Genomic DNA, 15805 nt, shown 5'->3' with positions numbered 1-15805 from the left:
CAGGTGGTGCCCACAAAACAGGGTTGTGAGCAGGAAGGGGGCTGCTCCGGGAGTGGGCTGTGAAATCACACACACACACACCAAGTCTACCCTGCCCGGCTCACCCAGCTCTTGGGGCATCTGTGGAACAATCAATGGGCTGCAGCCTGGCTAGGGAGAGGCCCAAGGCAAGATAGGTCATGGGGGTAGGAGGAGTCACAGCTTGAGCCCCAGGGATCTTCCCACCCTGCCTGGCTCTCTGAGGCCCAGAAGGGGCTCAATCAACATTTGTAGTGAGAACTTGGTGTCTTCCTCTCCTTCTCAGCCTTTGTGCATGCTGGGCCATTTGCACGGATGGCCTGCCCCTTGCCTTCTCTGCCTGCTGAATGCCTTCTCATCCTTGGAAGATCCCCTCAAATGTTCCCTCTTAGAATTCCTCATTCTCCCCACTGGGAACACACTGGTCCTCCCTCTATAGGGGCACTTACCACATGGTTGAGCCCAAAGCCTGCCTGTCTCCCCTCTGGACCTGAAGTCTTGGGCACCTCTTCCTCCTCAGGCCCTAACACGGGTTTTGCACAGAGCTGGATGAATGGATACTTGCAGGTATAAGAGAAGGAGTGAATAAAGGAATGGATGGATGGGAGGGTGGGTGGATGCGTGGATAGAAAAATGGATGGGTAAATGGGTTAGTGGGTAGATGGATGGATGGGTGGATGGATGGATGGGTAGATGGGTGGATGGGTGGATGGATGGATGGATGGATGGATGGATGGATGGATAGAAGGATGGATGGATGGATGGATGGATGGATGGATGGATGAAGAATGGTTGGATGGATGGATGGGTAGTTGGGTGGGTGGATGGATGGATGGATGGGTGGGTGGATGGATGGATGGATGGATGAAGGATGGTTGGATGGATGGATGAAGGATGGTTGGATGGATGGATGGGTAGTTGGGTGGGTGGATGGATGGATGGATGGGAGAATAGATGGGTGGGGGAATAGGAGGGCAGGTGGATAAATAGTGGATGGATGGATGAACGGGTGAATGGATTCCAGAGAGGGCAGATACGGTTAGAGGATGGAGGAGGAAGTCACCTTGCAAAGGAAGAAATGGCTTCCCTTTCTAAGAGTTCCACTTCCTCACATAAGCTGGGACCCCTGCAGGATAGACACAGAGAATTCTTCTGGATCCCCTTTCTTCCTTTAGCCCCAGGTTTTGCATTTTAGGGAGTCAGATGAGGCAGGAGTGGCTAAAATGTACTGAACTCCCATGATGTGCCAGACACTGGGCTAGATTTTTCTGCAGATGTGGTGTTGTTTAATGAAAACAGCACCAGTTTTGTGAAACAGATCTATTATCCCCGTTTGACAGCTTTAAAAAAACAAAACAAAACAAAACAAAACAAAACAAAACAGAGTCAGAGAAGCTAAACGAATTGCTCAGGGTCACACAGCTTACATCCAGCAAGGATGGCATTTGAACTCAAAACCTGCTCAAGCAGTGGGGGCTGAACGCGCTGGAAATCAAAGGGCGCTGAGGAGACAGAGGCAGGGGTGGCTGGGGGGCAGGCCCAGCATTGCTCTGAACAGTGGCTCTGAGTTCCAGTTCTGGCTGAGACCTGGTCCCTCTCTGGGCCTCAGTGTGCCCATATGGACTTGATACCCTGGGGGTCGCTTCGGTGAATGATGCAGATATGGAGGTGGATGGGAACAGCTCGCGGCCCTCCCTGCAGGATGCTCCCTGACTCTCCCCGCCAGCAGAGGGCCAAAGGGCAGGGCCACCCATGGGGTAATGGTTAACTAGACCTGACACCCATCTATAAGGAGTGACCCCAGCTGGCCAAGACTCCACAAGATGCAGTGGGTGAAGGTGCTTGGGGGGTTGGTGGGGGCCTCTGCCCTCTTGGGCCTGGGGATCATCCTGGGCCACTTCGCCATTCCCAAAGGGGCCGACGCACCAGCTCCCAGCGTCTCAGTCTCCCAGGACCTGGATCTGGAGATCCTTGAGACCGTCATGAAGCAGCTGGATGCCAGCAAGATCCGAGAGAACCTTAGGTGAGAGGGCTGTCTACCCTCCCCTCCTGTTCACCAGAGGCGCCTCCCTGACCCTGGGCCTGGCCCTTTGTCTCCCCGCAGAGAACTCTCCAGGGAGCCTCACCTGGCCTCCAGCCCCCGGGATGAGGCGCTGGCACAGCTCCTGCTGCAGCGCTGGCGGGACCCGGAGTCAGGCCTGGACGCGGCGGAGGCCCCCACGTACGAAGTGTTGCTGTCCTTCCCCAGCCGGGAGCAGCCCAACCGGGTGGCTGTCGGTGAGGTCCCTCCCACTCAGGTCTGGGGATGCCCGTGGGGCGGGACCTGCCAGGCCTAGCTCTGATGCTGCCCCTCCTCCACAGTGGGTCCCACTGGGACCATCCTCTTCTCCTGCCGCCAGAGTGAACAGAACCTGACTGGGGAGCAGGGGGGCCCCGATGTGGTGCCACCTTATGCCGCCTACGCTCCCCCTGGAACCCCGCAGGTGGGCCTGGGACACTCCCTCCCCTCTGCCGAGGCCCAGTCCCCTCTGGCTCCACCCAAAATTCTCCCTTCCTGACCCAGGGCCCTTCCCCCTAAACTCCACTGCCACACCTTTTGCCCATCGCCTAGCCATTTTACAAACGCTGATGGCCCCGTGTTCAAGGTCAGGCCCACTACAGGGCACCTGGACCCAGAGGAAACGAGATGTGACTCCGTTCTTGGGAAGTTTATAAGCTCTGGGTGAGGCGGGGAAAATAGAATCAAAATCCTTCACTCTGCCACTCGGCCTCCCTCTCTCCTTTCCTCACCCCCTCTTTCCTGGGCCTGGCTCTGAGGATCACCTCCCCTTGGGACCAGGGCCTCCTCGTCTACGCCAACCGGGGAACGGAAGAAGACTTTATGGAGCTACAGACTCAGGGCATCAGACTGGAAGGCACCATCGCGCTGACCCGCTATGGGGGTACAGGGCGTGGGGCCAAGGTGAGCAGCAGCCCCCAGTGCAGGAAACTGGTGTGTGTGTGTGTGTGTGTGTGTGTGTGTGTGTGATGGGGTGGTCAGCAGGAAGAAGAGAGGGGAAGAGGAAGGAGCAGGGTTGAGTGGCCTGCGGAGCCCTGGGCTGGGGCACAAGAGGTGAGCTATATTTGTGCTGTTACCACTCATGATGTGCTGTGTGACCCTGGATGCCTCCCCTAACCTCTCTGAGCCTTAGGAAATAAATGGATCAGGTAAACTTTGATATTCTGGGGGTCTAAGTTCTCCTGAATATTCAACTTAAGTCCCTCCTGTTGCCCTCCCTCCCGGCCTGCATCTTTTCAACTAAACATTTTGGCTGAGTAGTTCACATGTGTGTTTTTCAAAAATGCGGGATTTTTTTTTTTTTTTAAACATATAGAGTGAGAGAAGGGAACAGGGAGTTAGTGTTTAGCGAGTACAGAGTTTCAGATGTGCAAGACGAAGAATTCTGGAAGTGGGTGGGGGTGATGGTAGTGCAATAAAATGTGGATGTCCTCCCTGCCCGCTGAACAGCAGGCTATAAAATGGTTAGGGTAGTAAATTTCATGTAGATTTCGGTTGGGGTCACGGGCTCAGGTCTTGATCTCACAGTTTGGGAGATTGAGCCCCTTGTATGGATAGCTCCCAGCCTGCTTGGGATTCTCTCTCTCTCTCTCTCTCTCTCTCTCTCTCTCCTCTCTCTGCCCCCCCCCCCCCCGCTTGCACACATGCTCTCTCTCAAAATAAATAAATAAACTTAGAAAAAAAAAAGAGAAGTGCCCATAATAAGATCTGCAAAAGTGCAAAAGAGAAAAGAGGAAGAGCCATAATGGAATTACACAAATTATAGAATTTCCAGTTAAAAAGAGAAAAAAAGTTTAGAGTGCAAAAGCTTTCCTGTCATGCCATCCTCCAAAGAGGAATCTATCCAGTTTCTTTTGGAAGAAATGCATATGAATATATATTTTTATTTTTCCCTCTTTTTGTATAAAAGCAGCATACTAAACCCACCTTTTCAAGGTGTGCTTTTTTTCACCTTAATACATCCTGGAGATTAATTCTCCATCGGCACACAAATTGTGTCCTTGTTCTCTTTCTTTTTCTTTCTTTCTTTCTTTCTTTCTTTCTTTCTTTCTTTCTTTCTTTCTTTCTTTCTTTCTTTCTTCCTATGTACTATTTTGTTTTCATTGTGCTAAAATATACCAGTATAAACTGACCGTGTTAACCATCTCTAACGGTCCAATGCAGATGCATTAAGTAGCTTCACAATGCCGTGCAAACCATCACCACCGTCCATTTCTAGAACTCCTGATCATTCCAAACGAAACTCTGTGCCCACTAAAAATAACGTCCCCTCTCTCCCTCCCCAGCTCCTGGTGACCTCTATTCTACCTTCCAGCTGTATGAGTTTGCCTATTCTAGAAAGCTCATATAAGAGGAATCACACAATACTGACTTTTTGTGCCTGGCTTCTTCACTTAGCATAATGTTTTCAAGGCCCATCGATGTTGTAGCAGAACTTCATTGCCTTTCAAGTCTAAGTAATTGCCTCTTGCGTGCTGTATACCACACATTGGCTTATCCATTCATTCTGCCCATGGACACTTGGGCTGCTTCTGCCTTTTGGCTCCTGTGAGCGGTGGCCCTGCTCTCCTACGCAGCTGCCCAGGGTGCCCTTGTGCGATGCCTCCGATCACGTGACAGCCCTGCTCATGAGCATCGACCTGCCTATGTCCAGCGGTCTTTTGCTCCCTCGAGCAGGGCTGCAGTAAATGACTTGTGCGAGCATCATCTTGCCTGTGGGAAGACAGATCCATCCTGGCTGCCGCAGTGAGGGAGGGAGCGGAACAGGACATGACATCCCCTCTCCTTTCCCCTAAACACAGCCTCATCCCCCTCCCGCAGGCTGTCAATGCGGCCAAGCACGGGGTAGCTGGGGTGCTGGTGTACACGGACCCCGCAGACATCAACGATGGGCACAGCTCCGCCAGCCAGACCTTTCCGAACTCTTGGCGCCTGCCTCCCTCAGGGGTGGAGCGAGGCTCCTACTATGAGTATTTTGGGGATCCTCTGACTCCCTACCTTCCGGCCAATCCTTCTTCCTTCCGCCTGAACCCTGATACTGTCTCTGGATTTCCTCCCATTCCCACTCAGCCCATTGGCTTTGAGGATGCAAAAATCCTTCTCTGGTAAGCTCTGGTGCCCCCCGGGGGCCCCTGCCCGCAATCCAGTGGCCGCCAACCTTCAACCCCCACACCCTCCACCTCCTCCTCAGTAACCTCCAGGGAACCTCGGCCCCAGCTGCCTGGCAGGGAGCACTGGGCTGTGACTACAAGTTGGGGCCTGGCTTCCGACCTGATGGAGACTTCCCAGCAGACAGGTGAGGTGGGGCCCCGCTTCCTCAAGGCTCCTCTCCTCTTCCCTTGTTATGCTTCTCTGCCCACGTCAAGGCCTGGCCTTTTCCTTTCTTCTCTCTCCCAACCTTCCCCTGACTCCAAAATATCTGTCTTGTCTTTGGGGAAGCCACAAGGCCCTGTGGGGTTCCACCCGCCCTTCATCTACACCCTCTACTCTCCAGCCACCCTCTCTCTCTTGAACTCATTCCCAAACCAAGGCCTCTACGCTTGCTTGCTGCTCCCTCTGCCTGAACACCATTCCCCACGCTCCTGCCACTCCTGGCCTGTCCTCCCCCCATCTGCCACCAGGTGTCCTCTTACAGGTCAACCTGTTAGTGTCCTCGCCACACCCCTTCACCGCCTGCAGGTGCTGTCTTCCTCGTGGTTTGTCTCGCTCAGGGGAGGGATGTCCCCCCAAGGGCGGGGCTGTGTCTGTCTCAGGCCCTGCCCAGAGCCTAGTGCGGTGCAGGCCTACACTAAGTATCCAATAAATACTCTCACCTGAGTAAGTCAGTCCGTGAAAAGAACTGACTCTAAAGAGCGGGGCTCTAGCCTTGCTGCCTCTCCAGGTACTTCTGGGCAAGTGACCTCGTGGTGTCCCTTTCTCGCTCTGGGTCCCAGTTTCCCCTGTATTGGGTTGTGAGGGGGAGTGGGCAGGGCCAAGACTCTGCTCGCCCCCTTGGCTCCCCAAGCCAGGTGAACGTGAGCGTCCACAACCGCCTGGAGCTGCGGAACTCCTCCAACGTCCTGGGGATCATCCGCGGGGCGGTGGAGCCCGGTGAGCGCCCCGTCGGAGCTCCCTGACCACGCCCCCTGCGCTCCGCCCGGCCGGCCCCGCCCACCCTCCTTCTTCCCTGGTTTCTGAGCCTCTGCTCGTCTCTCCAGACCGCTACGTGCTGTACGGAAACCACCGGGACAGCTGGGTACACGGGGCCGTGGACCCCAGCAGTGGCACTGCCGTCCTCCTGGAGCTCTCCCGAGTCCTGGGGACCCTGCTAAAGAAGGGTGAGGCAACCCCCGTCCCCGGTCTAGGGACTCTCCCAGCAGGAGGTCACCCGCAGCTCACTCCTCCCCCAGTTTCCCCCACCCAGCCCTCTCCCACCTCCTCTCTCTCACTCTCCAGTGCCCACTTGTGCCAAGCCTGAAGGCCCTGGGGGACGACCTGCACGGACACCAGCCCTGGCCTTGCTCCGGTCGCCCAGTGGGACATGGGGAGCTCGTGGGGTGGCTTCTGAGAGCCTCCTGTGTCCCTCCAGTGGAGGGAAGCCGGGTGCCACCGTAAGGAAGGCAGTGCCCGGGCTCTGCCTTCAGCCTAGTTGAGGCAGGGATGACAGGCAGTCGTTAACTCAACAAACATGTCCCGTATGCCTACTACGTGCCAAGCCAGTTCTAGGCACAGCAGACCCCACAGTGAACACCTGAGTGGCCATGTGTAAAGACAACGGTGGCCACAGTTTCTCCTGCTCCAAATGGGGAGGTTATGGGGAGTGAAGGCCCTACATGGAGGGACCCGTCAGAGGCCTTGGCATCCTCAGGGCCAGGAGGGATAGTGGGCTCGGGCCAAGGTGGGGGCAATGGGAAGGAGGTCTGTGGGTGTCACAGGTGCGGGAGAGGACGAGTGGAGGACTCCTGGCTCCCTGATTGCTGGTTTGAGCAACCTATATATGGCCGTGCCATTTATGAAAAACAAATTGGGGTCAGAGGGCAGATCGAGGGGGAAGAACATGAGGTTAGTTCTTTACATGTTGATTTTTTTTTTTTTTTAGCTTTTGTGTGTGTGTGGTAAAATATACGTGCCATACAATTTGCGCTTCTAACCAACCAGTTTTAAGTGTACAACTATGGCATTAAGTATATTCTGTGTTGTACAACCATCACCCCCATCCATCTCTGGAACTTTTTCATCTTCCATTACCTATAACATCCTAAAGTTATCACTCCATAATTTGAGTGGATACCAAGTTAATCTCATAGGAAACTCTACTGCTAGAAAGCGCTGTCTTTCCTCTTTACGTTACTGATGTCACAAATCACATCGTTATACATGCGTGCCCGTTCACACATGGATTTTGAGGGGCCTAGGAGACATTCCCCCCGGGGAGAGGGCAAGCAGGCAGTTGAAAGTGCTGGTCTCCAGGTCAGAATAGAGACTCCAGAGATAAACTGGGGAGTTGGTGGCATAAATGGCATGTGAAATCACAGGCGTGGTAGAGATCAACTGATAAGTGGAGGGGGGCTGAGCTTGTGGCTTTATCCCCTTCGTTACAAGGGCAGGAATTTCTGTCTCTGTCGTTGCTGTTCAAGTTTTTTATTTTGAAATAATTTCTGGGGCGCCTGGGTGGCTCAGTCGGTTGAACATCCGACTTTGGGTCAGGTCATGATCTCTTGGTCCGTGAGTTCGAGCCCTGTGTCGGGCTCTGTGCTGATGGCTCAGATGCTGGGGCCTGCTTCGGATTCTGGGTCTCCTTCTCTCTCTGCCCCTCCCCTGCTCATGCTCTGTCTCTCTCTGTCTCCAAAATAAATAAAAACATTACAAAATTAAAAAAAATAATAATTTCAAGCTTACGCAAAGACTTGCCAACATAGTACAAAGAAGCCTTAGACACCCTTCATCCAGATACTCCTGATATTAGGATTTTTACCTTGTTTTCTCTTTCTCTTTTTGTTTTCTGGAGTGTTTGAAAGTTGCAGAAATGCTGGACTTTTACCCATAAACTGTGTATTTCCTAAAAACAAGAACATTTCCCTTCATGACCACCATACAATGACCAGAATCAGGAAATTAACAATGGTCCCAGTTGTTCTCATAATGACCTTTAGAGCAAAAGAAATTTCTGGTTCAAGGGCCAATCCAGGATCACACATTGCATGTGTGGTAGTGGTATGTGTCATCTGTGGAGGGTTAGGGGGTGTCTGGAGGAGGTAAGGGGCAAGCGAGGGCTGCTAAGGCTTCTGGAAGGCGGCTGGAGACTGCGGCAAGAGCGGTGTGGCATCGAGATTGGAGATGGAAACGCGGTCGCCAGAGGCAGTGAGAGGGAGTGTGGGCAGCTAGTGAAGCCCCTGGACTCTGGAGCCGGGCTGTGGATTTGAACCCTGGCTCTGCTTCCTACCAGCTGTGTAACCCTGAGCAAGTCATTTAACTTCTCTGTGGCTCGGTTTCAATTGCGAAAAGGAGACTGTAACAGTCCCTCCCTCAAGGCATTGAGGACTGGCTTAATATGAATAATGCCCTAAGGAGAACATCAGTGTCTTATTACCGAGTGGAGAAGGTTCCGGAAGAGTTTGGCATAGGATGCTTGAAGGAGACAGTTGGAGGGGCCAAGGGTCAGGATGGCTACCCAAAGCATGCCTATAAGGAAGGGGGAGGGAGGGCATCCTGGCAGAAGGGACCACCTGAGATTGGTATTGGGGGCAATTTTGTGGTGGGGTCATAGCACAGGCCGGGGGCTGGAAAAAGGAGGCCAGAGGGAGCCTGGGCCAGAAGTCTGGGCTGGAGAGTAGCTGGGACCTACCTCCCGTCTCTGGCAGCCCCGCCCCGTCCAGCCCTTCCTCCTCTCCACGTTCTCAGTATTTCCAAGCGACCCCAAGATCCGGGGACCCTGTCCTCCAGCCCTTTATCCCCCTCCCCAGGAACCTGGCGGCCCCGCAGATCAATAGTGTTTGCGAGCTGGGGGGCAGAGGAGTTTGGCCTCATTGGCTCCACAGAATTCACCGAGGTGAGTGAGCCCTGCAAGGCTGGCGGTCAAGGGGATTCCCGAGGCCGGGCACCGCTGAGCTGACGTCGGTTCTCCCACCCTCAGGAATTCTTCAGCAAGCTGCGAGAGCGCACCGTGGCCTACATCAACGTGGACATCTCCGTGTTTGGTACGGGGGGCAGCTGGGCTGGCTGGGGGAGGCGGGTAATGAGGGGCTGGGGCCTGAATAGAGGCTTTTCTGATCTTCCCACAGCCAATGCCACGTTGAGGGCTCAGGGAACACCCCCGGTCCAGAGCGTCATCTTCTCCGCGGCCAAACAGGTGAAAGGGGGTGGGGCCGGGAGGAGGGCTGTCCCAGGCGGGGTGGGCGGGGCTGGAGCTGGTACTTATTAGAGGGTCCTGGCGTTGGGGACTGAGGCTGGGGGCAGGCTTTGTAGGAGCCGCAGGGCTATGCATAGGAGGGAGACTCCAGTGGGTAGAGCGGAGGACGACGGCCTCTTGGGCCTTGGGGGAGGCCAGCCCCAGACTGGATTCCTCTCCGGGTCAGATCCCCGCACCGGGCCTCGACGGCCTCAGCATCTACGACAACTGGATCCGGTATTTCAACCGTAGCAGCACAGAATACGGCCTGGTTCCCAGGTGAGCCCAGGGCCAGGACAGGGGCCCGGGAAGGGCGGGCTGGCCCAGCGGCCTCCAACCCGACCATCTTTCTTTCCACAGCCTGGGCTCTCTGGGTGCTGGCAGCGACTACGCACCCTTCATTCACTTCCTGGGCATCTCCTCCATGGACATCGCCTACACCTATGACCGGGTGAGCAGGCACTCCTGTCTCCCAGCTCCGTACCTAGCTCCACCATCCCCTTCCTCTTTCAGAGCTGCTCTAGTGCAGACTGAATCCGGCTCCACCACTCAGTAGCTGTGCTACCTCAGCCCAGTGTCTTAACCTCTCTGAACATGTTTATGCTCACCTGTCAATTTATCAAATTTAAGATACTACTGATTTTAAGATATAATATGGTGATGTGCACTATTCACGGGGGAAAAAAAGCAACACTGCCAGTTAGTTGTAGGGTGACATTGACTTAAGAAGCATCCTGGGGCAGGGCACCTGGGTGGCTCAGTAGGTTCAGCATCTGACTTCTGCTCAGGTCATGATTTCATGGTTCGTGAGTGCAAGCCCCACATTAGGCTCCCTGACAGCTCAGAGCCCGCTTCGAATCCTCTGTTCCTGACTTGTGCTCTCTCTCAAAAAAAAAAAAAAAGCATCCTGGGCTCCTGGCTGGCGCAGTGGAGCATGCAACTCTTGACCTCAGGGTTGTAAGTTTGAGCCCCACATTGGGTGTAGACATTACTTTAAAAAATCAATTTAAAAAACATTTGTTTAAATGTTCATTTATTGTTAAGAGAGAGTGCGAGCAGGGGAGGGGCAGAGAGAGAGGGAGACACAGAATCTGACGCAGGCTCCGGGCCCCGAGATGTCAGCACAGATTCGGCTTGAACTCACGAACTGCGAGATCATGGCCCGAGCCAAAGTTGGACGCTTAACTGACTGAGCCACCCAGGCGCCCCAAGAAACAAATCTTACCACCAAAGAGGCATCCTGATTCCAGAGATCTTAAAATATGACAAAAATGTTTACCCCAGAATAGATTAAGTAACAGTATAAAACAGGGGTGATTCATAGCACTGGTGTGAGGGTAAAATGCGATAAGGGATATGGAGTGCCCAGCTTGTGTCTCCCTGCTTGATGTTCCAAGAAGCCACTTCTCTCATCCATGGCTATACTGCTGCAGGGCAGTAGAGCTGGGATTTGAATCCTCTTGTCCGATTCCCAAGCCCTCTTCTTCACGTGAAATAGGAAACTGGCACCTGACCCGGTTCTGCTACTCTTAGCTGTTTGGAGTCAGGCAGGTGACTTTACTTCTGGAGCCTCAGTTTCCTCCTCTGTGAAGTGGGAATTCTAGAACCTACCTCATACCCGTGGCGATGATTCGAGATAATGTCCCTGTGTTGTAGCTCGCTGTTGATTCGCCTTCTCCCGCTTCTCCTCTCAAGCCTGTCACTTGGCCTTGTTCCCCTAGAGCAAGACCTCGGCCAGGATCTACCCCACCTACCACACGGCCTTTGACACCTTTGGTTACGTGGACAAATTTGTGGACCCTGGTGAGGAAGGGGGCAGGGGGAATCCTGAGGCTGGAGGGCGGTGGGCTGAAGACCGAGCCCTGGCCTGATGGCATTCCTTGCAGGCTTCAGCAGCCATCAGGCTGTGGCCCGGACAGCAGGGAGCGTGCTGCTTAGGCTCAGTGACAGCCTCTTTCTGCCTCTTAACGTCAGTGACTACGGAGAGACCCTCCGAAATTTTCTGCAGGCTGCCCAGCGCGACCTCGGGGTCCTGTTGGAGCAGCACAGCATCAGCCTGGGTATGGAGCCCCCTTAACATGGAGGTGTGGGGAGCCCTGCACCTCCGGGGCTAAGATGCTGGCTGTTGCCCACAGGGCCTCTGGTGACTGCAGTGGAGAAGTTTGAGGGGGCAGCCGCGGCCTTGGGCCAACACGTATCAGCGCTGCAGAAAGACACCCCTGAGTGAGAAAGGGCAGCAAGCAGGTGTCTGGGAGGGTGGCCTCCGGGGCAGGATGCAGGCTGGCAGCTGGGCTGTTGGTTCCAGGGTGACAAGGTCCTGCCACTTCCAGCCCCCTGCAGGTCCGGATGCTCAACGACCAGCTGATGCTGCTGGAACGGACCTTCCTAAACCCGCGAGCCTTCCCAGAGGAACGATACTACAGGTGAGCCTGCTCAGGGCTCTTGGGAAGTGCTGTGCGGTGGGGGCCGGGCAAGGGGCACCCATCTGAGGCCGGAGAGATGTCAGAGTTCTGCTGGCCTTTAGAGCACAGCACAGCCCCTTGAAACAGGTGGGGAATCAGCCTCAAAGGAGGGGAGGCAAATCAATCAAGGTCACCTTGGGGCTATAACGTACATCTCTCACCCCCACTGCGACGAGGGCCGCAGGTTTCTGAGGCGGCGGGGAGGCGCTTTGGTGCCTAGCTGTACAGAGAGGGGCCCCTCCAGGCTGAAGCTCCCTCCTCTCCTGGTCCCTGAGTGACTTTGCGTCTCCCCCATATCTGCTTGCAGCCATGTGCTCTGGGCACCCCGCACGGGCTCCGTAGCCACATTCCCAGGCCTGGCCAATGCCTGCTCCAGGGCCATGAACACGAGCCTGGGATCTGCAGCCTGGGCGGAAGTGCAGAGGCAGCTCAGCATCTTGGTGGTGGCCCTGGAGGGCGCGGCAGCCACCCTGCGGCCTGTGGCTGACCTCTGACCCCAGCCCTCTTTCTCCAGCTCCCACCATCCTTTATCCTAACCTTCTCCCACCCGAGTTCTTTTTGGGTGTGCCCCAGTCGTCCTTGATGCCAACCTAAGGCACCATCACTGGACCCTCCAGAGCTTGGGACAACAGCTCAGGGTCCTGCCAGTTGTGGACACCTGAAGGGAGTGACAAGCCTTCCTCATCCTGGATCTTGGTCGGCAGAGGGTGAAGATCCGGAGACGGGGATGGTGGGGAGTGTCAAAACCACCGGCTGCTCTTGGTGGTACGTGGGCAAGGGAGGGATGCATAATGCCAGCCAGCGACCACGAGGCCCACCCCTCAGGGACCAGCAGGGAAACTGAGGTGCAAGATGGCTAGGGCCTTGCCCAGGCTCGGTTCCTCTCTCCCTACATACCTATCGTGTCTCAACAACCCCCTGCCCTCCCCCACATAAATCAATTATAGTTACTGTCCCTACAAAACAAATTCCTTTTATTGTGTAGGAATGATGAGAAAAGAAACCAGTGCTTGGATCCATTCTTGGGCTCTGGGAGAGCGCACAGCTCCTCACGCAGAGGACTTCCGTCTAGCCACACCCTCATCTTCCTCCTCCGCCACGACCACCTCCTCCAGGGTGCGCCCTCCCAGTTTGCTCGCCACCAACACACTGCAGGTCCCCGCAGGTGGCAGCCCTTTCTCCGTGTAGCGACCCCTGAGAAACACAACTCTCTCCTGTCCGTCCAAGGGCAGTCCGTGGGCCTGGCACAGATCCCGTGCCTCTTCCGGCCCATCCAGGGCCAGCAGGTGGACCATGAAGCCCAGGGGCAAGGTCTGGCCTTTGGGGGTGCTCAGGGCACGAGCGAGGCGGGCCAGGGCTTCCCGGCGGGCACGGCCTATGTGGCACTGCACTGCGCAGCTTTGCAGATAGGGCAGGATCCGGAGCAGGCGGAATAGGCGGGCGGTGTTGCCTTCTCGAAAGGCTGAGTCCACAGCCAGGGCCCTGCGCAGGGCGGGGCAGGAACGCAGGGCGGCAGGTAGCTGCAGAACCTCATGAAGGGCCTCCACGGAGCCTGTGAGGGCGGAAGCCGGGGGACAGCTCAGTGTGTTTCTCTGATCAGGTCCACGTTCCGCGGCCTCAGGTTAGGCCTCTCCCCCATCCTAGCCTCCCACCTGCTAAGGTCCTCAGCCACACCCACCCCCTCTAGCCTACCACCAAGCCCTTCTCCGACCTTGGGCCGCCCACCTTCCGCTCTGGCCACGCCCCTCCCCTGGGCCAAGCTTACTTTCCCTCCCCCTTTCTCCATCAGCCCGTTCCTGAGCCTTATTGGAATGAGGTGCAGAGACAGCCCCTTCAAACAGTCTGGGTCCTCTTAGCAGAGTGAAGCATTGTTTTCGGATGAGGGAGACAGGCCCAGATGATTTCACGACTTGGCCTGAGGCTGTCCTTGAGTTCGTACGTAGAATTTGACACACACACACACACACACACACACAAATCTGTTTTCTGGCTTCAAACTCAGCTCTTTCTCCACTGCCCTAGCTGCGAAACAGACGAGGAAGCTGGTTCTGCCACACCTTCCCTGTCTACCTGGTGAGGCCTTTTCTTCCAAGAGCTTCTGCCCCTGCTTCCCTTCCAGGAGAATCACAGACAATGGAACCTCGGGCCTCTTTTGTGAACTAAGGCTTCTGACCCATTAGTGGGTTGTGAAATCAAGAGCATTTTATTACAATTAAATAGGATAGTATTAGAACGCACCATCCACCCACAGGGAGGATCTAATGTCTTGAAACTTCTGTGTCAGAAGTCTCATGGGCATATAATCATGGCTGCTTTGCAACACTGAACTGCAGGTTTAAAAAAGTTTGAAAATCACTTAGGTGAATTTTCCCGTTCCAACCTTGTCCTCTCCACTTTTATTACAAAAACACCCGAGACCCAAATATGGGAATGGACAGTCCGGAAGGCCCACGTCGGGGCTCGGCGGATCTTGCGCATTGACTCGACAGACATCTAGAAGGCAGGGATGGGGAGGGAGCTAATGGTGAGGTTGTAGAGCTTCCCGTTCCTTCCCTGGCCTCCACCGTCCGTCTACAGGGAGGCACCCTTCCCACGCCCCGCCCCCGCCCCTGCCCTTCCGCCGGGACCCGGACTCACCCAGGTTGTAGAGCAGAAAGAGGCCCTGGAAGACGGCCTCGCGGGGATGCGGCCCCGCGCCCTGAGCGTAGCAGCGCCGCAGAGAACCGAAGCCCTCCTGCACCTGGGCCTGCAGCAGCACCGGGTCCGCTGGCCCGCGCACGGCGTCGGGCCCCAGCCGCGCCACCACGGCCAGCAGCACTGCCAGCGCCGCCTCCAGCACCCCCGCCGCCTCGGCGTCGCCCGCGTCCTGCAGGGCCAGGTCCAGCCGCACGGCGCGCAGCCGGTCCGCCACGAAGCTGGCCACCTCGGCGCTGGATGCGTCGGCGCGCTCGGCCACCTCGCCGGCCAGGTAGCGCACGGTGGCCAGCAGCACGGACGGCGGACGCAGCTGGCTCGGCGGGGGCCGGGCCTTGCCGGCGGCCGGCCGCCTGTACTCCTTCACCGCGCGCTGCGGGTCCGCGCGGGGCCGGTCGCCGCGGCACCCCGGCGCCACCTCGAAGCGGTGCAGGCGGCGCTCCTTCTCGCGCTGAGCGCGCTCGGCGGCCGGGCACATGTCCGGGCACGTGCCCACCGGCAGCTTGCAGCCGGACATGGGTGGGCTGAGGGGAAAGGACAGGCTCTCAGCATCCCGGGGACCGCGGCGGCCAATCGCTCCATTCTACGCGAGGGCTGGCGGGGACTCTGGCGGCGGAGCTGGCTGATTGTGGCGGGGCCCCGCCTCCCCGCCCGGGGCCTAGCGTCCCCACCGCCCAACGGCAAGCGCCGTCCTCTCACCGAATCTTGTCCCCTCCCACAAGGCCTCCAGCAGGACTCCCGAGACGCCCCGCGTTGTAGTTCAGCGCCACCATCTCCGGCTCAGGCGTCCCTTAAGCCTCCATGATGCACCGCGCACAGCCCCGCCCACTCCCATGACACACCAGTTTGTAGTCCCTTCCGCAACCAACCGCTTTGCAGGAGGGGCGGGGAAGGAATAGAGCCACGCCTTCCCAGGTTTCTGCCTGCCAAACCCTCGCTCTTCGCCTCTGGGCACCTCCCAAAATGGCTAACGCAAATTTGGGTTCCCTTTCATCATCCTTTTCACCCAATAACCTGGTTCAGTCGGTCCTGCTATCATTCTCTACTCTTGTTTCCCTGGAGACTATTCTCCCTATTTTCTAGATCAGGGGTCAGCAAACTTTTTCTGCAAAGGGCAGACAGTAAATGCTTTGGGATTTGCGGATTGGAATTAGTCGACTCTGCCACTATTCACCTCACCTGGTGTAGTGGGAAAGCAGCCACAGA

The 15805-nt window shown here is 56.2% G+C and overlaps 2 protein-coding genes across 2 annotated transcripts; one reads left to right on the top strand and one right to left on the bottom strand.

Moving 5' to 3' along the window:
* The first annotated feature begins 1841 nt into the window (after positions 1–1841).
* Positions 1842–12822, top strand: NAALADL1 (N-acetylated alpha-linked acidic dipeptidase like 1). Its single transcript, XM_042904440.1, has 18 exons — positions 1842–2041; positions 2123–2295; positions 2380–2501; positions 2858–2980; positions 4898–5181; positions 5268–5372; positions 6081–6166; positions 6274–6393; positions 9019–9104; positions 9189–9252; positions 9337–9404; positions 9631–9722; positions 9804–9894; positions 11165–11246; positions 11330–11503; positions 11579–11666; positions 11774–11866; positions 12213–12822. Exons 1-18 carry the CDS (start codon positions 1842–1844, stop codon positions 12397–12399), a joined length of 2238 nt encoding a protein of 745 aa, XP_042760374.1. The 3' UTR covers positions 12400–12822.
* Positions 12823–12856: 34 nt separating this feature from the next.
* On the bottom strand, positions 12857–15736 carry SAC3D1 (SAC3 domain containing 1). The gene is made up of 3 exons (XM_042904441.1): positions 15299–15736; positions 14543–15123; positions 12857–13457 (listed from the first exon to the last, which is right to left on the bottom strand). The coding sequence occupies exons 1-3, from the start codon at positions 15370–15372 to the stop codon at positions 12955–12957; spliced, it is 1158 nt and encodes a 385-aa protein (XP_042760375.1). The 5' UTR covers positions 15373–15736; the 3' UTR covers positions 12857–12954.
* Positions 15737–15805: the final 69 nt, after the last annotated feature.

Source organism: Panthera leo, chromosome D1 (genome assembly GCF_018350215.1).
Source record: "Panthera leo isolate Ple1 chromosome D1, P.leo_Ple1_pat1.1, whole genome shotgun sequence".
Taxonomy (NCBI): Eukaryota; Metazoa; Chordata; class Mammalia; order Carnivora; family Felidae; genus Panthera; species Panthera leo.
This window is presented reverse-complemented; position numbering and strand designations above follow the sequence as displayed.

Bases quoted from the DNA above. Each gene is read 5' to 3' on its own strand.
- NAALADL1 (XM_042904440.1), top strand. From the start codon at position 1,842: ATGCAGTGGGTGAAGGTGCTTGGGGGGTTGGTGGGGGCCTCTGCCCTC. The intron at 6,394-9,018 runs GTGAGGCAACCC...CCCCCTCCCCAG, and splicing joins GGGGACCCTGCTAAAGAAGG to GAACCTGGCGGCCCCGCAGA. The intron at 9,253-9,336 runs GTACGGGGGGCA...ATCTTCCCACAG, and splicing joins CGTGGACATCTCCGTGTTTG to CCAATGCCACGTTGAGGGCT.
- SAC3D1 (XM_042904441.1), bottom strand. From the start codon at position 15,372: ATGGTGGCGCTGAACTACAACGCGGGGCGTCTCGGGAGTCCTGCTGGA. The intron at 15,124-15,298 runs GTGAGAGGACGG...CTTTCCCCTCAG, and splicing joins GTGGGAGGGGACAAGATTCG to CCCACCCATGTCCGGCTGCA. The intron at 13,458-14,542 runs GTGAGTCCGGGT...CCGCCCTCACAG, and splicing joins CTTTCTGCTCTACAACCTGG to GCTCCGTGGAGGCCCTTCAT.